Consider the following 25,781-nt stretch of genomic DNA (forward strand, 5'->3'; position numbering starts at 1 on the left):
CTAGCCACACCAGTGGTCTCCTTGCTCTATCTGAAACATGCCAGCATGGTCCTGCCTCAAGGGCTTTGGACTTGTTGGGTCTTGTGCTCTCACTTCCTTTACGCATTTTATACATATCATTTCAGTAAGGCCTTCTCTGTCTACCCTATTTAAAACTCTTTTATTTTTCCTTTGTTTTTTTTCATGGCACTTATTATTTCTCACCCATTATATATTTACTTTACATATTGTTTCTTGTCTCTAACTGCCACTAGCATATACACTATGTGAGAGCATGGATTTTGTCTGTTTGGTTAATTGTTGTACTCCCATTGTCTATGTATGATATGACAGGTACACAGTAGACAACACTAAAAAATATTATTAAATAAATAAGATAATATAAATACATCTTTTTCTCTGAATCATTTGTTGAATGAATGAAACAGACACTATTACATAATTTTAAATGAGATTAACATAAAAATTTTGAATAAAAATTTGATATAAAATATAAACCTAGCCCTGGCTGATATAGCTCAGTGGATTAAGCACTGACCTGAGAACCAAAGGGTTGCTGGTTGATTTCTAGTCAGGGCACATGCCTGGGTTGTGGGCCAGGTCCCCAGTATGGGATGTGTAAGAGGTGACCACACATTGATGTTTCTCTCCCTCCCTATCTTCTACCCTTTCCCTAGGTCTAAAAATAAATAAGGCAAATCTTTTTTAATAAATCATGTTAAAAATATATAAAGCTGATGTTATTGTAAACTTATTGTCCATGTTAAAGGATAATATTTGTTTTCTGGGAGTTCATTTTAAAATCCAGTTAAGATATATATCCATTCTTATAGTTTTATCACGTTGGAAAAATTATCATCAGTATTTTATTTTCTGATGTTTTTAACACTAGGATCTATACTATTAGAAAATAGACATTCCCCAAAGTCAATATAAGTGCTGGAATATCCCGAATCACACACCAAAAATTCAGGATTTTGAAACTTAATCAGAAGTTTTCAAATTTTAAATTATAGAAAAATACTCACTTCTACTTTAATCTAAATATGGATATTTATCTAGAGAAATTTCTATCTTCTAACTTACTAATGATGAGTCCGGTTAATTTTCATATTTTATTGGATTAATGTTAAATATGTTAAATGTATTTAAAGCTATTCTTTTAAATAAAGTTGAAGCAGAAAATTTTAAATTATATCAGAGAAATACCTTTTGATTTAAAAAGGAATGAAATAAACCTAGAGAAAGTGAACCAAGGGGTGAGAAGTTATTTAAAAAACATCAGTTGTTTCCAAATACTCCCATTTTGGTACAATAAATTATATACAGCGTTATTTAAATTTGAGAGTGTCAACAATACATTAGAAACCAAACATGTTAGTTCATAAAAACACTCACCTACAACACCATTCAATACGACCTTCACCTTCACAACTTTTTGCCCAATGATTATCTGCCAAATTTTTCATTGCAACAGCATATTCACAAAGTGTTTCCGCATCCTCACAATGTTCTCTCCAGATCTTATCAAAATCTCCCACTAAAAACAAGGAAAAAAATGAATTAAGTTAACTGTACTTTTGGATCTCTACATAATTATCAGTTCCCAACATTTTATAAAGAGGGGTTGACAGATGATAGGTCAACATAAATTTGCAAGTTAAATATTTTTATTTATACATTTGGACTGGTTCCAAGCATACTATACTTTAAAAAATTATAATCTCAGTGCAAAAATGTTACTAAAGAAATTACCTTGGAAGCCTATCCAAAATTTTAAGTATTTATAAAATGTTCTGAATAAAAATTTTAGACTATGTATTACTTCCAACTACTACTTTTTAGAAAAAATTAAGTCATCACACTTAATACAAAATATGAAATATCAATTTGAGTTCTGATAAAGAGATATGAGAATGCTACAGCCAAATAAACGACCTTAACATAATTGTAAGGGTAAAAGAGTAAACAAAAATGATCCAAGGGGGCTTCATTTGATGTTCTTTGATATAAGATACACATTCTCTTGCCTCATGTTCAAATGTAGGCAATTGTCTGGTGACAAAATAAACTTAAAAACATAAATAGAATAACTAAATTTGGAGTTAACAATTACAGTCAAATTATTCCCTCAAATGAGGCAATTAGATTTCAGTATTAAAGTTTTTTAGCAAAAAAAAAAAAATAGTTCAACTATTACAACACTATTCAAAATTTGAAAAACTATTGGTTTTTTTTAAGCACACAGTTGAACTAGACTGAAAACCAACACAGTGCTCTATCCTGTGAGGGTGTGCTCTGAGTCTCCCAGGCAGGATAAATCCCCACCGATTTCCACCACCAGATGCTATACAGACTCTTCTGTCCATCTCTGTTGCTCTGGGCTGGGGATCACCGCATGTGGTTTAAGATTCCATGCTCCACGCAGTGGGAGGGAGTTCCATAGCCATGATGTATCTCCAACTTTTCAGCTGCTACCACATCTGCATGTGGGGGCTTTCTCCCACTATGTCTGAATCCTTCTTGCCAGTTTCTATGTAGCATTTTCTGTACTCCTTGGTTATAATATTTTATATCAGCTAGCTTTCAGTTTGTTGTCAGGTTGGTTGATCTGCAGTTTAGCTGTAAATTGGTTTAGGGTGGAAAGGAAATGGATGCAGCTTTCATCTACTTTACAGCCATCTTGGAAATCTTGTCAATATCTTATAGAGTTTTTAAGTCTTACTACCTGCTCCAATGAAGTTCTGAGGAAAAAGCCAAATTTTGTCTGTAAGTTTGTTCAACCCAAACTGATGGCAGACAACTTCAATTTCATGTTTTCAATAACACTAAAGAGTCTCCAGACTTTCTCTAAGTATTCTGATACTGAAACTAATGTGTGATTAGTAAAGTGCAGTACGCTTAAATAATATACTACCAAGACTAAACAATGCTATTGTATATACTTCACATTCTTTCAATACAAGTTTTGAAAAAATAGTCTATTTCAAAAACTAGATAATAAATTCCATGAGCAAGTACTGGCACCAAAGGAAGCAGAGAAGATGTAGTAAAATTTGGTAGATGTTATAACAGCAAAACAAACCTGATATGTCCCCTATATTCATCTAAGTCACTCTGGATCCAGAATTTCAAACCATGTATATATGTATGTATTTATTTATTTTATGATATTTTAATACGTCTTTACATCTTTCAGAGCCAGTCTTCATACACTGTTCTTCATGATTGCCTTGGCTGCGTTTGGGAAAATTTACTTCCATATAACTTTTATTTTTTATTTTTATTTTATTTTAATTGTTGTTCAAGTACAGTTTTCTGTCTTCTACCCCCATCTCAGCCCACCCACCCACCCATCCTCCCCACCTCCCTCCCGTTTCCACCTCCCCTTGTTTTTGTTCGTGTGTCCTTTATACTTGTTCCTGCAAACCTTTCCCCTTTTCCCCTGAAATTCCCTCCCCTCTCCCCTCTGGTCACTGTTAGCCTGTTCTCTGTTTCAGTGTCTTTGGTTATATTTTGCTTGTTTCTTTGTTTTTTTATTAGGTGCCTGTTAAAGGTGAGATCATGTGGTATTTGTCTTTCACCGCCTGGCTTATTTCACTTAGCATAATGCTTTCCACTTCCATCCATGCTGTCCCAAAGGGTAGGAGCTCCTTCTTTCTTTCTGCCACATAGAATTCCATTGTGTAAATGTACCATAGTTTTTTGATCCATTCATTTACTAACGGGCACCTAGGTTGCTTTCAGCACTTGACTATTGTCAATTGTGATGCTATGAACATTGGGGTGCATAGGTTCTTTTAGATTGGTGTTTCAGAGTTCTTAGGATATAATCCTAGCAGTGGAATTGCTGGACCAAAAGGCAGATCCATTTTTAGTTTTCTTAGAAAATTCCATACAGTTTTCCATAGTGACTGCCCCAGTCTGCAATCCCACCAACAGTGCACTAGGGTTTCCTTTTCTCCACAACCTCTCCAACACTTGTTTGTTGCTCTGTTTATGACGGCCATTTGGTGTGAAGTGGTAACTAATTGTGGTTTTAATTTGCATCTGTCTGATAGCTAGTGATACTGAGCATCTTTTCACATGTCTTTGGCCCCTCTGTATGTCCTCTTTGGAGAAGTGTCTGTTCAAGTCCTTTGCCATTTTTTTACTTGGGTTGCTTGTCTTCTTAGAGTGGAGTCGTGTGAGTTCTTTATATATTTTGGAGATTAAACCCTTGTCTGAGGTATCATTGGCAAGTATGTTTTTCCCATACAGTTGGTTCTCTTTTTATTTTAATACTGTTTTCTTTAGTTGTGCAGAAGCTTTTTATTTTGATGAGATCCCATTTGTTTACTCTTTGTTTTATGTCCCTTGCTCTAGGGGACATATTAGTGAAAATACCACTGCATGAAATATGTGATATTTTCCTGCCTATGTTCTCCTCTAGGACTTTAATGGTGTCACAACTTCTATTTAAATCTTTTATCCACCTTGAATTTACTTTTGTGCATGCATTTATTTTTTTAAAAATGTATCAAGCTAGACTATCAGGTATACACTATGTTCAATGTCTAGTGATTTTAAAGTTAAACAAAAACACAACATTTAGTTATCAGAAAATTCCACTTTCCAAATAGGGGACTGTTCCACATGGCAGTGGGAAATGTAGCCCATCCCCCACTCAGAAAGGCCAGTGGGGAAGGAAGCTGGCACACAGGACCCACACTCACTGATAGGTTTTCCCAAGGGAAATCAGGCCTGCATTTTACTTAGGCTGCTGTGAGGCTGGCTTTTGCTAAAACTCCCTCACCCTGAATGGAGGCAGCAAATGTTTACTGCATATCTTTAAAGTGACCTCCTAAAATCATGCTAAACCTCCCAAGGTTGAGTGTAAACAGTTCAAACACTTTTCCCTTTGCATTTGCAAATATCCTTCTTGTTTGATGTAATTAGCAACATCCTCTCCTTGTTTTCTGTAAAAGGTAACCACCTAAATTGAACCTGTGCATAGCGAATGAGGATCATCCTTGATGTAATGTGCCCAGAAATGCAATAAAAGCCTGTTTAGGCAAGGGTCACAGCCCTCTCTCACTGAGAGTGGCCATGCTGTCCTTTTTTCTCCACAGGACTTCTTTAGTCCGTGTGAATTTGTTAGTCACAACCACAACACAAGGACTTCGTAAGCCAGGGTCCACATCATCTCCAGAATATACTTAGAAGTTTATTAACATATTTTAAAATAAAGTTATTAAACAAAAAGAGTAGAAAAATTTGGGTCTTTCTTTTCATAATGGCCTGTTATATGTTTTTTATAGTATTCTAAATACAAGGTATTTACCCTTTAAACAAAGTATTTTCAAAATATCTTATAATGTGGACTCTAAAAAGCCAAAAAGTTAAGGTTAATCAGTGCTCAATATACATATTCAAACTGCATACAAATACAAAAAGAAAATTAAAACTCAATTCTAAGGATTTTTATTACCATGTAGTTATTAAGTCAACCAAGATTTTAAAAACTGTCTTATTTGAAAGAATAATACTTTTTTATTATAAAAAGGAACTAAGAACTTCCTGAGATTTATATCAAAGATGTAGTCAAGAGAACAAGCAATATATTCAAGTTCAATCAATCAGAGGACTCAATAATTAATAATTAGCCTCATAATGATTCCAGTATATAGGTATTTGTAATGACTCTAAATCATTGTGATACTTTATTTCTTACCCATTGTAGGCATCCTATAAAAATCTGAATGTATCTTACACACAAACAAAAAAAAGAGAAAGAGAGAAAGAGAGGAAAATGAGGAAATTCTCCAATAAATACATACATTTTACTTTGCCCTAAAAAAGAAAATTCCAAAATTATTTTTAGAAAGCAAATTTAAAAATATATGTGTCCTGCCACCTAACTTTAAATTAATAGTTAATCAATAATGATTTGTTTTAATACATAGTTTTAAGATCAGCTCAAAGCTCTGCCTAGTCTAAAAAATAGTCATCTGATTGTCTTATAAAATTCTAAAACAAAGTCCCTTTAACATGACTTCTATTTAGTATATTCTCTGTATATTTAATTTGTTCAAACATTAATTTTAAAAACTAATTAATAATTTAAAACACAAGTGACAGCAATCTAAAGTTGCCAAACCCAGATGAATATGGAAATCAATGAACCAAATTATTAAAAGTATGATCTCAATATCAAGACAATAACATAATTGTTTCTAAATTAACCTTCACAAACATATGTCAAGCTAAAGAATAAATATGAGATACTTGCTATGAAAAGAGAGTTATAACTAGGAATAAATTAATAGGCATTCAAAAGGCAGAGTTCCATTTTTAATAATTGTATGAACAGTTGAAGATATACTTTGACTGCTACTGTCTTTGTTAAGTACCAAGTACAATGAAATAAGTAAGAAATTATTCATTTTTGCTCCTAATAAATTCAAGGAAAGCTGTATTTACAGGTCTAAACTCAAGTGAATCAATAGAATCCCTAGAGTTGAAAGCGTGTTTTTATTTATAAATTAAGCTCTCTTTTGACATCTGGTACAGCAAATTTCTTCCTTCAAAACATAACTGAAAGAATCCAAGATGGTTGAAGAGTAGGAGGAACCTATAGTCACCTGCTCCCAGTGCCCAGCCAGATTTACAGCTAAATTACAGATTAATCAACCTGAATAGCAACTGAAGTCTAGTTGAACTGAAATACTATAACAAAGGATTTACAGACAAAGCTACATAGAGACAAGAAGGGCAGAAAGTGGGAAGGGATGACCCCCACGCACCCCACCCACAAGCAATGACTGAGAAGCAGGAGTGTTATCTCACAGCAAAACACCTCTGCCCCAGGAGCTTGGGGTATCAAATCCATGCAAGGATTCCCCAATCCAGAGCAACAGAGAAGAGGAAGGGGAGCCTGCATAGCATCTGGTGGTAAAAATTAGTGGCAATTCAGCCTGCCAAGGACAGAAGACATTCGGTTAGAGACCTAGAAGCCACTTTCCCAGAGACAGGTACTCCTATTTTTATAGCACCAGCCTGGAGAGTGTACTGCCCCCTCCTCCAATTACTGGCGACAGTACTCTGCCATGCTTGGGTCCTTCAGAGTCATCTGCTGGATGCACCCAGCAGGGACTTTCAGGGAGCTCTTTTCCTTGAGGAACTCTTGGAAGTGACTGAGAACTGTGTAGTCCTGGAAAGAGGACCATTCTTCCCAACCTCAAGAGCATTGCTGGCTCCACTCCCCCTCATACATGTGGATTAATTTCTCCTACCCTTCCACTTCCTGTGGACCCATGCTACTGAGTTCAGTCCCACAGGGTGGTCAGAGTGCACCTCTCCCAGGGAGGCTTTTGTGAGGGAATGAGAGGGACATGTTCTAGGTCCCTCGCAGGTGGGAGGGGGCTCTCATATCTACCCTCCAAACTCAGCCTATGCTATTCCTCCAATGGAATAATCATATGACCTGATTTGCCTACAGCTGAGCCCCTCTATACCACTCTGTTGAGCTCAGTCCAGAGGGAGGATCTGGGGGTTGCACTCCATCAGTAAAAGGAAGAAGTGTCTGTTGCCCTCCTACAGGCTTGCTGGCACCAACCACAATAGGAGACTCATGGGATCTGCCCGCCCAAGTCCTGGAGGCCCTGTCCTGCTGAGCTCAGTTCCACAAGGTAAAGGGTGTGCTACTCGAAGGGGCGAAATTTGGAGTGTACCTCTGGGAGGTTTCTGTCTGGGAACAGGAAGAAGTACTTGCTGCACTCCTGCGGACTCAGCTGGCACTACCCCCATCGGAAAGAATGAGTAGCTGGTAGGTGGGGGCAGACCTCGGGGAGTCTTGAAACTTTTATACATTTCCCCTCATCTCTAAGATGGAGGAAGCTGACCATTGTACAGAAATTGGTCTCTCCCAGGCTCACCCAGTCCCAGTAAATGCAACCACATGCAGTAAATAGAACAGTAGTTCCAGACAGGGAGCCCAAGAACAGTCACACACAATGGCTACCATTGACCTGTACCTGAGCCCTGCCCAACTGCACTGAGAAGCAACACAATCAGTGGTGGGCTGAAGACTACACCAGAGCTTGACCCAACTAGCCATAATAGCAGCACACCAAAACTGGAATTCTGCCAGGAGCTAGACCCTGCTGGGAACAACTCCACTTCTGGGGGCAGCCCCCGCATAGCAACTCATATATAGTGATCAAGGTTTATCCTTATAGTCAGCCACCCTGAAGCATTAACTCCATCCACCAGACAGCAAACAGCTTTCAAGATCCAACTAAAACAGGAGACTGCATGTAACCCACAAGAAATATTCCTGAAGCACCAAGCTGAGGTGGTCTAAAAGACTGTACCACTGAACCCCAAAAGACACCTATATCATAAAGCCACCTTAGAAAGTTTGGAAGTCATAGCAGATTTGTATAATACACAGAGAAAAATGGACAAAGAAATATTCTCCAAATAAAATAATAAGTAAATCTAAAGAAAAAGAATTAAATGAAATGGAAGAGACCAAGATACCAGATACAGGGTTTAAAACAATGGTTAGAAAGATGTTCAAGTACCTTAGGAGAAGAATGGATGATTTCAGTGAGAACCTAAAAAGATAGTAAGCATTACAAGGGAATAGGAAAAAAAAAAAAAAAGAACCAGTCAGAAATAAAGAACACAATACCAACAATGAAGAATATTCTAGAAAGACTCAAGAGCAGTGTAAATGAAGCAGAGGACTGAATCAGTGAGTTAGAGGACAAGATAACAGTAAGCACCCAAATAGAACATCTAAAAAAAGACAACTTTTAAATAAATGAAGAAAATCTATAGGACCTGTAGACAATATCAATTATAACAACATTCGCATAATAGAGGTATCAGAAGGAGAAGAGAGTGAGCAAGGAATAGAGAACCTGTTTGAAGAAATAATGGCTGAAAACTTCCCTATCCTGATAAAAAAAGTCACACAAGTTCAGGAATCACAAAGAAATCCAATTGAGATAAACCCAAAGAGGCCCACGCAAAGATACACCATTAAAATGGCAAAGGTTAAACACAAAAAGAGAGTCTTAAAAGCAGCAAGAGACAGTTACCTACAAAGGAGCTCCCATAAATAAGGCTGTCAGCTGATTTCTCAACAGAAAGACTTCAGGCCAGAAGGAACTGGCATGAAATATTCAAAGTCATGAAAAGCAAGAACATATAACCAAGGCTACTCTATCCAGCAAGGCTGCTACTTAAAATCAAAAGTGAAATAAAAACTTTCCTAGATGAAAACAAGGTAAGAGTTCACTACAACCAAAATAGTATAGAAAGAAATGTTAAAGAACCTATTTTAAGAAAAAAAGAAAAACAGGGATGGAAAGACAGCCATAAAAAATAAAATGACAATAAATAATAACCTTACAATACCTTAGATAGTACCTTACCTTAGATAGTAACCTTATAATAATAACCTTAAATGTAAATGATTTTATGCCCCAATCAAAAGACACAGGGTAGCTGAGTGGATAAAACATGACCCATATACGTTCTGTCTATAGGAGACCCACTTCAGAACAAAAGATATGCACAGAGTGAAAAGTGAAGAAATGGAAAAAAATATACACCATGCAAATACAAACCAAAACAAACAAACAAACAAAAAAGCTGGGATAGCAATACTTACATAGGACAAAACAGACTTCAGCATAAAGCCTTACCAAAAAGCAATGAAGGTCACTACATAATAATACTAAAGAGACTGGCCCAAAAGAAGAATGTAACATATAATGAAGTCTTGGTGGACATTAAGAAATACATCAACAGAGACACATGCATAGTAGGAGATTTTAATATGGCACTGACACCAATGAATTGATCTTCCAGACAAAAAATAAACAAGGCAATAGTGACATTACAGGACTCACATGATGGTATGGATTCAACTAATATATATGGAACATTTTTTCCCAAAATATAGGACTATACATTCTTCTCAAGTGCACAGGGACCATTCTGGAAAGTATACTACATGTTAGGAAGCATAATAAGTCTTAATAAATTCAAGAAGATTGAAATCTTATCAAGCATCTTTTCTCACCATAGTGGTATAACACTAGAAATCGATTACAATTTTAAAAAATGAGTAACATTCATACACATGGAAACTAAATAGCATGTTATTAAGCAATGAATGGGTTAGTGAGATAAAAGAAGAAATCAAAAGTCAGTTGGAAATAAATGAAAATTAACACAAAACAACCCAAAATCTATGGAACACAGCAAAAGCAGTAATGAGAGGGAAAATAATAATTCAACCCTACACATAAAATAGAAGAACAACAAACAAACCCAGAATAACTAGAAAAAAGGAATCAATAAAGATCATAGAAGAAACGATCGATATAGAAAATTAAAAAACAATACAAAAGATCAATGAAACCAGGAGCTAGTTCTTTGAAATGACAAACAAGTTTGTCAAATCTTTAACACTAGACTCATCAAGAAAAAGAGAGGACCCAAATAAATAAAATCACAAATAAATGGGGAGAAGGAACAATTGATACCACAGAATTCCAAAGGATAATAAGGAAACATGATGAAAAACTACATGCCAACAAATCGGACAATCTGGGCAAAATAGCTAATTTCCTAGACATACAATCTTCCAAAACTGAATCAGGAAGAATCATAAACCATGAATAGACCAATTACACTGATATAATAGAATCAGTAGAAAACTGCCAGCAATAGAAGTCCTGGATTGGATGGCTTCACAGAAAATTTTACATACCATTCAAAAACTAACACCTATCCTTCTCAAAGCATTCCAAATATTCAAGAAAAGGGAAGATTCCAAGCTAATTTTACAAAGCCAATATTTTCCTAATTCCAAAACCAGATAAAGACAAAACAAAGAAAAGAACATTATAGGCCAATATCCTAGTGAACATACATGCTGAAATTCTCAACAAAACATTAGCATACCAAATCCAGCATTATATTAAAAACTTCATATACCACAATCCAGTAGGATTTATTCCAGACTCGCTAGTTTGGTACAATATTCGCAAATCAATAACATGACATGTCAGATAAACCAAAATGAAGGCTAAAACTAACATGATCATAATCAGCACTAGCTGGTGTAGCTAAGTGAATTGAGCATGGGCCTGCAAACCAAAGGGTCACTGGTTCAATTTCTGGTCAAGGTATATGCCTGGGTTGCAGACCAGGTCCCCAGTAGGGGGTGCATGAAAGACAACCACACACTGATGTTTCTCTCCCTTTCTCCTCCTGCTCCCCTCTCTCTAAAAATAAATAAATAAACTCTTTTAAAAATATATCATCATATCAATAGATGCAGGAAAAACTTTTGATAAAATCCAGACCCTGTTTATGATAAAAACTGTCAGCAATGTGGGAAATGAGGGATCATATCTCAACATAATAAAGGCCATTATGTGGAACTCCTACAGCCAACATCATATTCAATGGGCAAAATTTAAAAGTGTTTCCCATAAGGTCAGAAACAAGACTGAGATATTCACTTTCACCACTCTTATTCAATATTGTAATGGAAGTCCTAGCCATATTAATTAGAATATAAGAAGAAATAAAAAGCTCCCAAATTGGAAAGGAGGAAGTAAAACTGTCATTATTCATAGATGACATGATATTGTATATGTAAGTCCTAAACACCCCACTGAAAACCTAGTAGATCTATAAGTGATTATGGGAAAGTAGCAGGATCCAAAATTAATATTCAGAAGTCCTTGGCATTTTCATATACCAATAATGAACTATCAGAAAGGGAAATTAAGAAAACAATCCTACTTACTTTTACAACAAAAATAATAACATATCTAGGGATAAATTTAACCAATGAGGTAAAAGGCCTTTACTCGGAATATTGTAACATACTTAAGAAAAAGACTGAAGGAGATACAAATAAGTGGACATATAAGTCATGTTCATGGTTAGGAAAAATAAACATCATTAAAATGTCCATACTACCCAACAGAATTTACAGATTCAATGCAATTAATATTAAAAATACCAGTGGTGCCCTGGCTGGTGTGGCTTAGTGGACTGAGCACTGGCCAGGGAATCAAAGGGTCACCAGTTCGATTCCTACTCAGAGCACATGCCTGGGTTGTGGGTCAGGTCCCCAGTAGGAGGAGCACAAGAGGCAACTACACATTGATGTTTCTCTCCTTCTCTTCTCCTCTCTCTAAAAATAAATAAAATAAATAAATAAATAAACAAAATCTTAAAAAATACCAGTGGCATATCTCACAGATTTGGAACAAATATTCCAAAATTTATATGGAACTACAAAAGATGCCAACAGCCTCAGCAATCCTGAGAAACAACAAACTTAACTGAAACTGAGGAATCACACTACCCGATATCAAACTATACTGCAAGGCCATAGTAATCCAAACAGCATGGTATTGGCACAAGATCAGACAGAGAGATCAACAGAACAGAATACAGAGCCCAGAAATAAACCCACACCTTTACAGTCAATTAACATTTGACAAAAGAGGCAAGAACATACAATGGCATAAAGACAGTCACTTTAATAAATGGTGATAGGAAAATTTGACAGATATAGGCAAAACAATGAATAGTAGACCACCACCTTACAACATATGCAACAATACACTCAAAATGAATACAATACATAAATGTAAATCACAAAACCCTAAAAATCCTAAGAATACACAGGCAGTAAAATTTCAGAAATTTCTCGTAGTGAGTTCTGGCCAAGATAGAGGCATAGGTAGATAAGCTTCACTTCCTTGCACAACTGAAAAAAGGATGACAACTAATTTAAAAACAAAAACAGCCAGAACTGCCAGAAAATCAAACTCTATGGAAGTCCAACAACCAAGTTGTTAAAGAATAAACATTTTGTCCAGACAGGTAGGCGTGGCAGAGACGTAAAGCTGGGGTGGAGAGGACACATGACGAGGAGGCAGAGGCACACCAGAGTGGGTGAGGCAGCGGCTGGTGGACTGAGGGGTGCCATATTCACGTGTGGATAAGCTGGGACAAACAACTGTGGAGCGAGATAAACTGTGCAATGCAGGGTTCCAATGTGGGTAACTAAAGCATCAAAACCTGTGTCTGTAAAAATCTGTGGGGGTTGCACCAGCAGGAGAAACTCCCAGTCTCACAGGAGAGTTTGTTGGAGAGGCACACAGGATCCTAGAATGCACATAAGCCCACCCACCCAGGAATCAGCACCTGAAAGGGCACAATCTGCTTGTGGGAAGGGAGGGAATTGACCGAAAGTGGGGCAAGAGCCGAGCAAACTAGCAATGTTCCCTTTCTGACCCTTCCCCCACATACAGCACCAGAGGGCAGCAAAGAGCGTTACCCTGCCCTGGCAAGTACCTCAGGCTCTGCCCCTCACAACGTAACAGGTGTGCCAAGACAAAGAAATATGGCCCAAAAGAAAGAACAAATCAAAACTCCAGAAAAAGAACTAAGTAACAAGGAGATAGCCAACCTATCAAATGCAGAGTTCAAAACACTGGTAATCAGGATGCTCACAGAAATGACTGAGTATGCTCGCAAAATAAAGGAAGAAATGAAGGCTATACAAACTGAAATGAAGGAAGATATACAAGGAACCAACATTGAAGGGAGGGAAACTAGGACTCAAATCAACAATTTGGAACAAAAGAAAGAAACATCCAACCAGAATAGAAAGAAAAAAGAATTCAAAAAATGAGGAGAGGATTAGGAACCTCTGGGACAACTTTAAACATTCCAACATCCAAATCGTAGGGATAAAGAGCAAGGAGAAGAGGAAGAGCAAAAAACTGAAAACTTATTTGACCAATTAATGAAAGCAAACTTTCCCCATCTGGCAAAGGAAATAGACGTGCAAGTCCAGGAAGCTCAGAGAGTGCCAAACAAGATGGACCCATAGAGGACCACACCAAGACACATCATAATTAAAATGTGTCAAAGGTTAAAGATAAAGAGAGAATATTAAACACAGCAAGAGAAAAGGCTTTACCTACAAAAGAGTTCCCATAAGACTATCAGCTGATTCCTCAAAAGAAACCTTACAGGCAAGAAGGGGCTAGAAAGAAATATTCAAAGTCATGAAAAGGAAGAACATAAATCCAAGATTACTCTATCCAGCAATGCTATCATTTAAAATGGGAGGGCAGATAAAGTGCTTCCCAGATAAGGTCAAGTTAAAGGAGTTCATCACCACCAAGTCCTTATGCGAAATGTTAATGGGACTTATCTAAGAAAAAGAAGATGATCAAAATTATTAACAGTAAAATCACAACAAACTCACAATTATCAACAACTGAACCTAAGGAACAAAAACATAAACTAAGCAAATAACTAGAACAGGAACAGAATCACAAAAACGGAGATCACATGAAGAGGGTTATCAGTAGGGAGGGGGACAATGCAGGAAAAGGTACAGGGAAGAGGAAGCAAGATTAGTAGGCACAAAATAGACAGGAGGAAGTAAGAATAGTATAAGAAATGGAGAAGCCAAAGAACTTATATGTATGACCCATGGACATGAACTAAGGGAAAGGGGAATACTGGAGGGAGAGAGGCACAGGGCAGAGGGGGATAAAGCGGAGAAAAAATGAGACATTTATAATAGCATAATCAATAAAATATACTTAAAAAAAGAAATTTATCGTAGCAATATTTTTACCAGTATATCTCCTTGGACAAGGGAATCAAAGGATAAAATAAACAAATGGGATTAACTCAAACTAAAGAGCTTTTGCACAGAGCAAGAAACCATCAACAAAATAAAAAGAGAAACCACTGAATGGGAGAACATATTTTCCAATGACACATTTGAATAGGGCTTAATTTCCAAAATATATAAAGAATGTATACAACTCAATACCAAGAGGACCAACAACTCAAATAAAACATGGGCTATGTAACCCTGGCCAGTGTAGCTCAGTCAACTGGAGCAGAAGTTTGCAAGTTGGATCCCCAGTCAGAGCACATACCTAGGTTGTAGTTTCAGTACCCCTGGTCAGGGATGTGGATGCATACAGGAGGCAACCAATCAACGTTTCTCTCCTCTCACATGTCTCTCTCTCTCTCTCTCTTGCTCTCACTCTCTCCCTCCCTCCCTTCCTCTCTAAAAGCAATGAAAAATAAATATCTTCAGGTGAGGATTTAAAAAAATGGGCAAAACATCTGAATAGACACTTCTTCAAAGAGGACATAAAGATGGCCAATAGACATATAAAAACTCAGTGTGACTAACTATCAGAGAGATGCAAATCAAAACCACAATGAGGTATCATCTCACACCTGCCAGAATGGCTATCATCAATAAGTCACCAAACAAGTGCTGATAAGAATGTGGAGAAAAAGAAAGTCTAGTACACTGTTGACTGATGTATTTATTCTACTGTGAATACATGATAGGGAATGCAGACTGGTATAACAACTGTAGGAAAAACTATAGTGTTTCCTCAAAAAATTAAAAATGGAACTACCTTATGACCCAGTGATTCCACTTCTGTGAATTTATCCAAAGAAACCTGAAACAGTAACTCGAAAGAATCTATGCACCCCTGTGTTCACTGAAGTGTTCTTTACAATAGCCAAGATCTGGAAAGAGTCTAAGTGCCCATCAGTACAAGAGTAGATAAAAAAATGTGGTACATTTACACAATGGAATACTACTTGGCTATAAAAGAAGAAAATCTTATACCTCTTGAAACAGCACTGATGGTCCTTGTGAGTGTTATGCTAAGAGAAATGAGCCAGTCAGAGAAAGGCAAATACCATATGATCTCCCTATAAGGGAGATTTGTAATTTAAGGAACCAAATAAACTGACAAACAGAGGCATGGATACATGGAACAGACTGACAGCTATTAGACAGGACACAGGACATAGACACTGTGGCGATAGCCAGAGGGAAGGTGAGGGGGGATTGGCATAGGAAGGCAAAGGAGGATTAACGTCATACTGTAGTTATATAATGTAAAGAGTATGTACCACATAATTCCTTATAATAAAACTAAAACATTAAGACAAATCTATGTAACAAGAGACTGGTAAAACAGGAATAGAGAAAGACTGACTACAAAGGAACATAAGGAAACATTCTATAACTTGATTTTGGTAATGGTTTCATAGGAGGATACATCAGACAACACCCACTGAATTATATACTTTAAATGGGTGCAGATTCATCGTACACAAATTGTACCTCAATGAATTTATTTTTTTTAAATGACGCATCATGAGCACAGTAAAAGTTAGAAACTAATAACTGTATTTCATTAAATTTGAGGTCATCAAATTATGTAAAAAGAATAAAAAAACAAAGATTTATTTAAGTATCACAAGCCAAGTCTTAAACTTTTAGAAATTCAAGTAAACCTAGTGGTTTACTTAGGTACATTACCAAATACAGGCTGTAAAATACATTATCTGTAGATGAATAGATTACCAAATTCAAGTTAAAAAAACCTTTAAAAGTCATTTCCTTTAATGAAAGAGAAACTCATGACCAAGTGAAAACAAGTTTAGCAGTTATTCCAAGACATTAAACCAAAGTGTTCAGAACCAGATTATCAAATCAACATAGTTTAAACCACACACAGACTAGCCTTCTCAGCATTTTTGAGTATGTGATATAGTGACGTATCTCAAGGTGGAAATATCCAAGGTGTTTGGTGTTGAACCAGCTGCTGAGACTGAAACAAAGAAACCACCTTACAGTGTCAGATGGGTATGGGACTTACTGGGATGATCACTTATTAAGTTACATAATATCTAATCACTGGGCTGTGTACCTGAAACTAATATAACAACATATGTCAACTGTAACCCCCCCCCCAAAAAATTAAAAATCATAAAACAAAGAAACCACCTGATCACCTGCATCTTACATCCAACATGCTATGACTAGTCATTTCTCTGATGGGGGAGGGGATGATATTCTAATGTACTGAAAAGGTCAGACCTTTCATATAAAAACTTAGAAATGTAAGAAGAAAAGGGGGGCAAAAATGTTACAGCCTTTCTAATACTGGAGAAGATACTAGAGAACAGTCTAGGCAAAAATTCCAGGAGTGACTCAGTCTCCAATGTTACAGTCCTTAAATGAACCCAGGCTACAGGTACACTTCTGTTATTTTTAAATTATACATTTAACAAATTAAGGGTTCCTGTGTGCCAGATGCTGCCTTAAGGATATGGACCCTAAAAAAGAAGATGCCTACTAAGGGCTCCTGGTGGTTTAACTGACCTTAAATTTAAACAACATCAAAACAAAAAACCTAAAAACTCAGCCTCACAGCTGTTCATAAACAAGGACCTCTCACCCAAATCACACTTTAGGGAGAAGCCTGCATTAAGCTGCCCGGTACCTGCACTGAAATGCCTTCCTAAACTGTGTTTCTGTCATCTGAGCCAGCCACTGAGGAGTTCATGAACAGTTCATGGAATACTATTTCAATCAACAGAACTGAGACATTATTCCCTGTCTAATTGGGGCTGTGCAACTATATCCCCATCAGCATCTTCACTGATCAACAGAAGCAGTTCCATTCTGACCAGTCAGGACAGTGCCTTTGCTTTTTTTCTTGTTTATTCTATCACAACTGTCCCAGTTTTTCCCCCTTTGCCCTCCTCCGCCCAGTCCACTCCCTGCTCCCACAGTCAATCCCCACACCACCGCTCATGTCCATGGGTCATTCATACATGTTCTTTGACTACCTTCCCCTTCTTTCCACCATTCCCACCCCCACACTTCCCCTCTGGCAGCTGTCAGTCTGTTCCATGTTTCCATGTTTCTGTTCCTGTTTTGCTTGTTAGTTTATTTTGTTCATTAGATTCCTCATCATACTGTATGTCTTTCACTCACTGGTTTATTTCACTTAGCATTACAAAAAATTATACCCAAATATTAAAATTTAAAAGTTATGAATATAAAGATTAGACCCAATTATAGGAAAAAAAATCTATATTAGCTTCTTTCTTTTTGTGTGTGTACCTGAAATCTATGAGGCACGTTCCTAGGTACTAGGGATACAAAGATAAAAGGCAGAGTTCTACACAAGGGACTACGTTTACTGAGAAAGACTGACAAGTGAACTGGTAAATGATAAAGACAAACAAAACTATGCTACAGGAGCACAAGTTAGAAAGTGGAACACTTAAATATGTAAAATTGGATCCTACTGGTGTCTTTCTAAGGACCTGTCCTCAGCCATACATTACCATCACTCTGTTGGTCAGTTCATCTGTCTGCACCAAAGCTTCAACTGCCACAGAAAAGGCTTCCAATCCTACCCTTCCAAGGGATACATTCCAACATAAATCACAACCACTATCCCTTGGACAAGCCAATCTGCATTCTACTCTGTTCTCTTTGCCCCCATCCAACACATATATTTCCAACCTAGATAGTGATGGTGACTTATATTTACCCAGGCAAAAAAAAAAAATAATCTTGTCATCACCTTCGACTCTCCCCGTATATTTTGACTAAAACAGCTATACTACCCTTTCAAAAAATCTTTTCCTCTATTTTCATGGCCACTACTGTTATGTATGCTATTTGACTCTAAGCCATATTAGTGTAAGGGTCTCTTAGCTGATCTCCTCTTGTCTAGATTCCTTCTCTAATATATAGTATTGGGTTGGGCAAAAAGTTTATTTTTTTCTGTAAAATAAAAAACATACATTTTTTCATTTTCAACAATTGTACTGATTTGGATATTTTGAGTATGTTAGCTATCTCCTCCGTGGCATAACATTGATCATTCTCAATTAATGTCTTGATTTGATCACTATCAGCTTCAAGTGGTCTCCTGACTGTTGAGCATCATCCAATGAGAAATCTCTTTAAAATGAAATTTCGCAAAACACTTTTGACACATTCAGTCACAGCACTTTCTCCATACACTACACAAATCTATTTTTGTGTTTCAGTTGCATTTTTACCTCTCTTGAAATAAAGCATAATGTGCTGAACACGCTGCACATTTTCTTCCATCTTCAATATTAAAATAACTGCACAAAAACTCACCAATTTTGGTAAGTTTTTTTAAATGCATGTTGATATGACAGCTGTCACAATACAATCTAACAAAACTGTTTTAGATGAAGTTAAAGACAACTAAGCGCTACTAGAGCCATCTTACAGAAAAAAACAAATGAACTTTTTGACCAACCCAATAATTTACTTTAGTATTCCTCAACCCCTTTGTCCACTGTACACTTTAGAAAGCTTTTAAATGGAGATGCCTGCATTCCACAAAGTTCCACACATGAGAGTAATGTGGAACTAAAACTAAGATCCACTACATTTGTCATTACATTTTTTCCCACAAAATAAAAGGATCTTCACCAATATCTTTTATTTTTACTATAATTTTTGAAATGTAAAAAAAAAAAAATCCCCTAAAAAGAAACCTTACTACAAAGATAACTAAAAGTGACAAAATCAAATGGCTAAAATACTGTGTGACCCTCACTAATTGACTGTTTATCAGTCACTGTTTCCTTTACCTTTTATTGTTATTGATTATTAAACTCTTTTCATTTTTTTCCCCTGATAGAATGGCAGTTTGAATTCACATAGGGCAAAAGTGAAGAAGCTTTTCTGTGGACAGTTTTGACCTTATTTTGCTGATTGAGCAATGATCCCAGCATAAAAAGAGATACTTTTTAATTCTATATCAGAATGGGTATGACTGGGAAAAAAAATGTAAAGAAAATAGAGTAAAACTTCACCTGAAAAAAATTTAAACAAATAAATACAACCTGATCAAAGTTTCTTGTAATCATGGAGTTGGTCAGTATTTTAAAGTTGAAGGCCATCGAAGGAAAAAGAAGAAAATTTCAATTATAAATAGTCTGTCATCCTAATCTTAAAAACAATTTCAAAACTTTGTTTCAGTAAAAACACTAATATTACATTCATTCCTTCATTTTTAGACCTTTTGATTTCTTTCTAAAATCATCTCTAATTCAAAGTGTTTCTCTTCCTCTCACAATTCTCTTGTTTTAGGTGTTTGCTAAAGAATAATAAATCAGAAATGTATTTTTCAGTTTATCCTAAACCACCATTCTAATTCACCCTTTATGTCAAACTATGAAGAACAATTTCAATAATCAACAAGAATTAAACATCTAATCTTGGCTATTTAGTTGCTGAATCTTAAAATACTGCTCAAAACTGCTGATCTTTATAACTCAGTTTTTTCTGAATTTAGTCTTCAGAATCAACCGATCCTGTGTTTTTTCTTTCCTGCTTCAGTATCAGTAATCTGTCTTATTTAACTACTTTTATATTGTCATTGCTATAAAACATGAATTTTTAATACAGAAAAGTATAATAAAGATCACCCATAATACCATGACCTTGAGCATAGCACTGTTAACCAGGTATATATTTTTATTTCTGATTAATTTATAAACTGTATGGGTTTGTGATGAACGTTTTAATCAGTCTGGTGTACAAAACAAGTAAATTCAGAGACTAAATAAATTGATGAAATTTGCTAAAGATATTCACAAGATAGGTTAAAAAAATACTAAATGGAATACAGATTGTACTTTTATCCCTAACAACTGCAGCCTTTACATTTTCTTGGTATTTTTATGTGAATACTTTAAGTTTAGGAAGAGATGCCAAACATAACATTTGTTTTAGTAACAGAATCATGTGCCTAGGATTATGGGGGAAAAATCATACAAAGACAACTGAAAATATATACAGCTCTACTTCAGTTCTCAAATAGATATGAAATGCAAAACTAGCTGTTTCTTATTAGAAAGCTGTCTACAATTCTTATGACATATATAAAATATTTTTTATTTACATGAAGGTCATATTTTTAAAACTCTACATGGCAGATAGAAAATACTTATATCTGCAAGCATATTTCCACCAACAGAAACTCAATCTGAAAGACTCCCTTATCTACAAATGGCTGACACGAGAAATACCCTTTCTCATCATTACTACTAGACACTTCCTTAGCATTTCCTCCTCACAACTACTTCAGATATCGGCACTGTCTGGAACACCTACCTGTACTTATAATTCTCACTTAACCCTCACACAAACTGACAAAGGATCTCTAAGTGGTGACACAAGACAGGCAGTAAAAGGCAGTAGAGAGAAGGACAGAGGTAAAAGAAAAGTGCATTAAACCTATTTGCTAGTCTTTACCACCAGTCTGTCCCCTATCCTGTAACTCCAGACTGCTCATTAACATCAACAAGTATCATTTGCACAAATGGATCGGGAAGGGTGGAGAGATGTTTTTCCACCACAGCAGAAAATTCTTATTTTCATTCTTATTCCTACTTCATTTTCAATTTCACCACAGAAATAAGGGAAAGAAAAATTATATATTCAAGCTTACTGTCATTATTCACTTCTCACATCCAGTGAATGTTTTGCTTTATTCTTTAATCTATCCCAATTTATTTTCTTCCTTGCAATCTCTCACATAACCTAAGCTCAGCTAATCATACCTATCCAACAGACTGCCCCATTCCCATCAATTTATATCCTTTTACCTAACACAAATTCTAGAGCTACTTTCTTGCTTCCCATTTCCCTCCCATTCCACCAATATTTTGAATCACAATTAGGCTTGGAATTGAGAAGAATATTATTCCCATAAAATATACACAGTACTAATAATGTACTATCCAAACTTTATGCAAGTTTGAGATTCAGTTCACTCATGTGTAAAAGCAAGGAATTAGCTTAGGTCACCACTCCAAAAATCTGGCTGACAAATTTCTAGACCCCAATAATAGGGATTATGAAAATATACATCTGAAGTGGTACACAGCAATTTTCTAAAAGGTACTCAGATGAGTCTACTGATGCTTAAGAATCACTGATAAATGCTAAGGCTCCTTCTTAGTCTAACATTCCAAGATTCTAAGCTGGAATTTTCACTGCATGTTCTGATAGGAATATTGCTATAAAAGGAGTATAGTTTCTAGTTATTGATATTAGACCTCATGTATGTTACTCATTAGCTAGCCTTTTGTAAGGCCTAGCTAATGAGCTAATGACCTAGTACCTAAGCACCATTTATATTATTTCATAAGCACAGCTGACTTGTAAATGAACACATAAAATATGTTTGCAGACCAGAGACCACCAACATTATAACAACACTAAGGCCTCAAAGAAAAACACTAAAAATTACTTATTTGGAATTATGTTCCTCATCAGACTTTTTCACAGATTTTTGTCAAATCACAACTACGGTTTGACTCACATGTCAAAAATAAAGGTAGAGAGGGCATGCTCACCAGGATCTTTTATTTTGCTCATTCATTGATGGGGCTTTGTATTATCACTGGAATAAAGCCTAGAGAATTCTAGGCTTCCATGAAATCCAGGGCATTAAGATATCTAAAGAACAGTCTCATTCAAAAGTTTAAGGATCATCAGGTCTTTACCTCCCTCAAAGCACACCAGATCATTCAGTTATGAACAACACCTATCCTAGTTCTGGTAACTTTCAACCACCAATTCTCATAAAGAAAGCATTCCCTTAGTCAACATTCCAGCTTATAGACATGTTTCAACATGTGGGAACCAAGCAAGCATAAACAGCACTTGAGCCCTGGCTGGTGTGGCTCAGTGGCTCTGTGAATCAAAAGGCTGCCAGTTGGATTTCCAGTCTACAGCACATTCCTGGGTTGCAGGCCAGGACCCCAGCAGGGGGCGTGCAAGAGGCAACCACACACTGATGCTTCTCTCTCAATCTCCTTCCCTTCCCCTCTTAAAAAGTAAATAAAATCTTTAAAAAAATTTTAAATAAATAAACAGCACTTGAAAACATAACACATTAGTAGTGTATTAATTTAAGTGGAACTTATTTATGGATGATGAATTATTATAAAAAGGCAAAAATGAAAACTGAAATATATGCTAGTCATCTTTTTTTAAATTGTTGTTCAAGTACAGTTTTCTGCCTTTTCCCCCCACCCCTCCCCACCTCTTTCCTGGTTTCCATCCCACCTTGTTACTGTCCATGTGTCCTTGTAATTGTTCCTGTAAACCCTTCACCCTTTTCCCCCATTATCCCCTCCCCTCTGGTCACTGTCAGCCTGTTCTCAATTTCAATGTCTTCGGTTATATTTTGCTTGCTTGTTTGTTTTGTTGGTTAGGTTCCAGTTAAAGGTGAGATCATATGGTATTTCTCTTTCACCACCTGACTTATTTCACTTAGCATAATGCTCTCCAGTTCCAACCATTTTTTCTTTAAAAGATGTACTTCCTTAAAGTTGTACAAAATAGCATAATAAAAAGCAAGTGTGTCCATTATATTTCCTCATTTCTCCAAACATAAAATCTGTAGTGAATGCCATTCATTATGTAGGCATTCTCTGGATACCAAGAGTGATACAATGGTTGCTAAGGTAACTTCTCATTATATTGAATACGTTGTGGGTTGGGGGGGGAACATTCTTTAAAAAACAAATTTCAATATTTTAGCTATACCTGATAAATCTCTTTCTATGGCTACCTACTAAACAATAACTGTAGGCCATCTTTGAGAATACTATTTATGCCGTTATTTAAAAAGCTAGGCTTAATACCCTGGATGGTGTGGCTCAGTGGAGTGGAACTGCCAACCAAAAGGTCACTGGTTATAGATTCCTGGCTAGGGCACATGTCTGGGTTGCCAGCCAGGTCCCCAGTCGGTGGGGGCGTGTGTGAGGCAACTGATGGATTTATCTCTCACGAACTGATGTTTCTCTCCCTCTTTCTTCTTCCCTTCCCCCTCTCTAAAGGTAAATAAATAAAACCTTTAAAAAAGTAAAAGCTAGGCTTGAGTTGCCAAGGGAAGAAAAATTTTAATGTAAAAAGTTTGCAAAATAAAACACATCAATAATATCCAAAGCAGCAAAGACAGTATTAATCTTGTAGAGTAAGTGAAGTGTTTATAACCAAAGCAACATGATTTTACAGGTCTGTTCCATCAACTGTCATAATTTTGTTTCTAATCCTATTTTAAGACTAACACTAGAAGACTGCTGACTTTTCAGCCTGCGATTAAGCTAAATCCAGAGCAAGTAGTTATCCCTCATTTTGATCTTTAAAATTTCTCATAAGCATGTTTAAAAAAACTGGGAATTTTCAGTGTATTACTGTAAGATAGCTTTGCACAAAAGCCTATACTTAAAAATGCCAACAATAACTGTGGACTCCAACTATAAACACTCCTCATGCACAAGCAAAAGCTACTAGGGTACGTAGTCCTTTGCTTATGATCTTCCACAGGAGGGTTCCCAGTGAAGGCTGGCTTCTCCAAAGAATGTGTCCTCTGGATGTTTATTCAAAAGCTAAAGTGTATTTTGAGGACATGCCCCAGATCTCCTCCTCTGCCTAAATAAACACTAAGATCAGACATCTGAATGGGGCATTAGTGGAGCCCCTGCCCCTTTTAACAGCTAAAAGGCCTGTCGAAGAGGAAGCTCAGGCACAGCCTGGCTAAATCTGTAGGAACCAGGGCTATGGAGGTGGTGTGACCCGGCAGCAAGCAGCAAATCAAACAGGCTGGTCAAGCACGAGCGAGAGGCGGCTAGGGCTCCTTTCAGTCCTTCTTTCTTAAATATATTTTACCTGACGTCGTCTTTTTACCTTCGAGTCTCTCCCAACGAGAAACCTCCACTTCCTCTACGAGGGTGTACGGGTTTGTGTGTGGTGACAATAATCTCAGCAACACGGCTGGGGAGCTAGGGATTGGAGGGGGTAGATACTCAGTTCTTTCACAAGCCTGCAATTCTCCTGGAAGGGAGTCCGGGGCTGGGAGAGCAGTACTGGCCGGTACTGGCTTGCAGCTCCTTCAGGTTGCAATGGTGGCCCCTAGGCGGGAGGGTAGAAGTGATACATGGATGGGAGTGACGATGCCTTCCCCTTCTACCCCTCCTGCCCACCAGGTCACAGTTCAGTTTACCTTCCCGGTACTTCTTGCGGAGCCGCCGGTGGACGCTCTTTACCACCCCGGACAGCTTCTCCTGCTCCAGCTTCCGTTCCTGCTCCTGGGGCGATGGAATGCTGGGGGATCCTGCCCCATGCCTGCGAACACAGTTTCGACCGCTGGCACCAATCTCCATTACGCTGCCGCTGCCGCCACCGCCGCCACGCCTCCAGGCCTCCCAGACGCCCCGCTCGATGAAGGAGGTGAGGAAATGAGGCAGCAGCAGAGGTAAGATCGGAGACAGGCGGGCCAAACAGCCGAGCGACGGCTCTGAGACCTCAGGGGTAGGAGGAGAGCGCGGGGAAGGCTTACCCAAACGCACAAACTGATTGGTGAACTACCGAAGGCTGGGCGGAAACAGAAAAGACCGAAGGCCAATACAGTGGCTACTCAGTTGTTTGCATAAGGGAGCAGCAGGAGGGGGCTGGGCTGCCAAGCCCAGAGCAGCTGAGGAGGTGGGAGTAAAGCTCCGCTCAGCTCCTCTGCCAACCACTCACCGGATTTTGTGCGCAGGCGTTGTGGTAACTCTTGAGAATGGGGCTGTGCCGACGCGCTTGCGCATTTATTTTTTTTCTGAGTTTGCTTGGTTTGGGCAGGGTTTTGATATCCAATTTTCTTCCAGCCAGCCCACCTCCTGCCAGTTCTATTCTGGTGTGACGAGGCTATATGGCTTCTAAGCACTGATTTAATAAACGGCTGGCAATAGCTAATGTCTATAGTGCCAATGCCATGTGAAAGACAGAAAATGGATACAGGAAAGTGCCAAGAAAAGCAATAAAAGATGAAGGGTGCGAGGGAAAG

At 37.3% G+C, this 25,781-nt stretch overlaps 1 protein-coding gene across 1 annotated transcript in view; it reads right to left on the minus strand.

The window, feature by feature from the left end:
• Positions 1–25,270, minus strand: part of BMT2 (base methyltransferase of 25S rRNA 2 homolog) — a 186,671-nt gene extending 161,401 nt beyond the window's left edge. The window contains 2 exon segments of the mRNA XM_028525200.2: positions 1,399–1,540; positions 24,957–25,270. Coding sequence (XP_028381001.2) covers positions 1,399–1,540; positions 24,957–25,116 — 302 coding nt within the window. The 5' untranslated portion in view covers positions 25,117–25,270.
• Positions 25,271–25,781: the final 511 nt, after the last annotated feature.

This window comes from Phyllostomus discolor, chromosome 10 (genome assembly GCF_004126475.2).
Source record: "Phyllostomus discolor isolate MPI-MPIP mPhyDis1 chromosome 10, mPhyDis1.pri.v3, whole genome shotgun sequence".
Taxonomy (NCBI): domain Eukaryota; kingdom Metazoa; phylum Chordata; class Mammalia; order Chiroptera; family Phyllostomidae; genus Phyllostomus; species Phyllostomus discolor.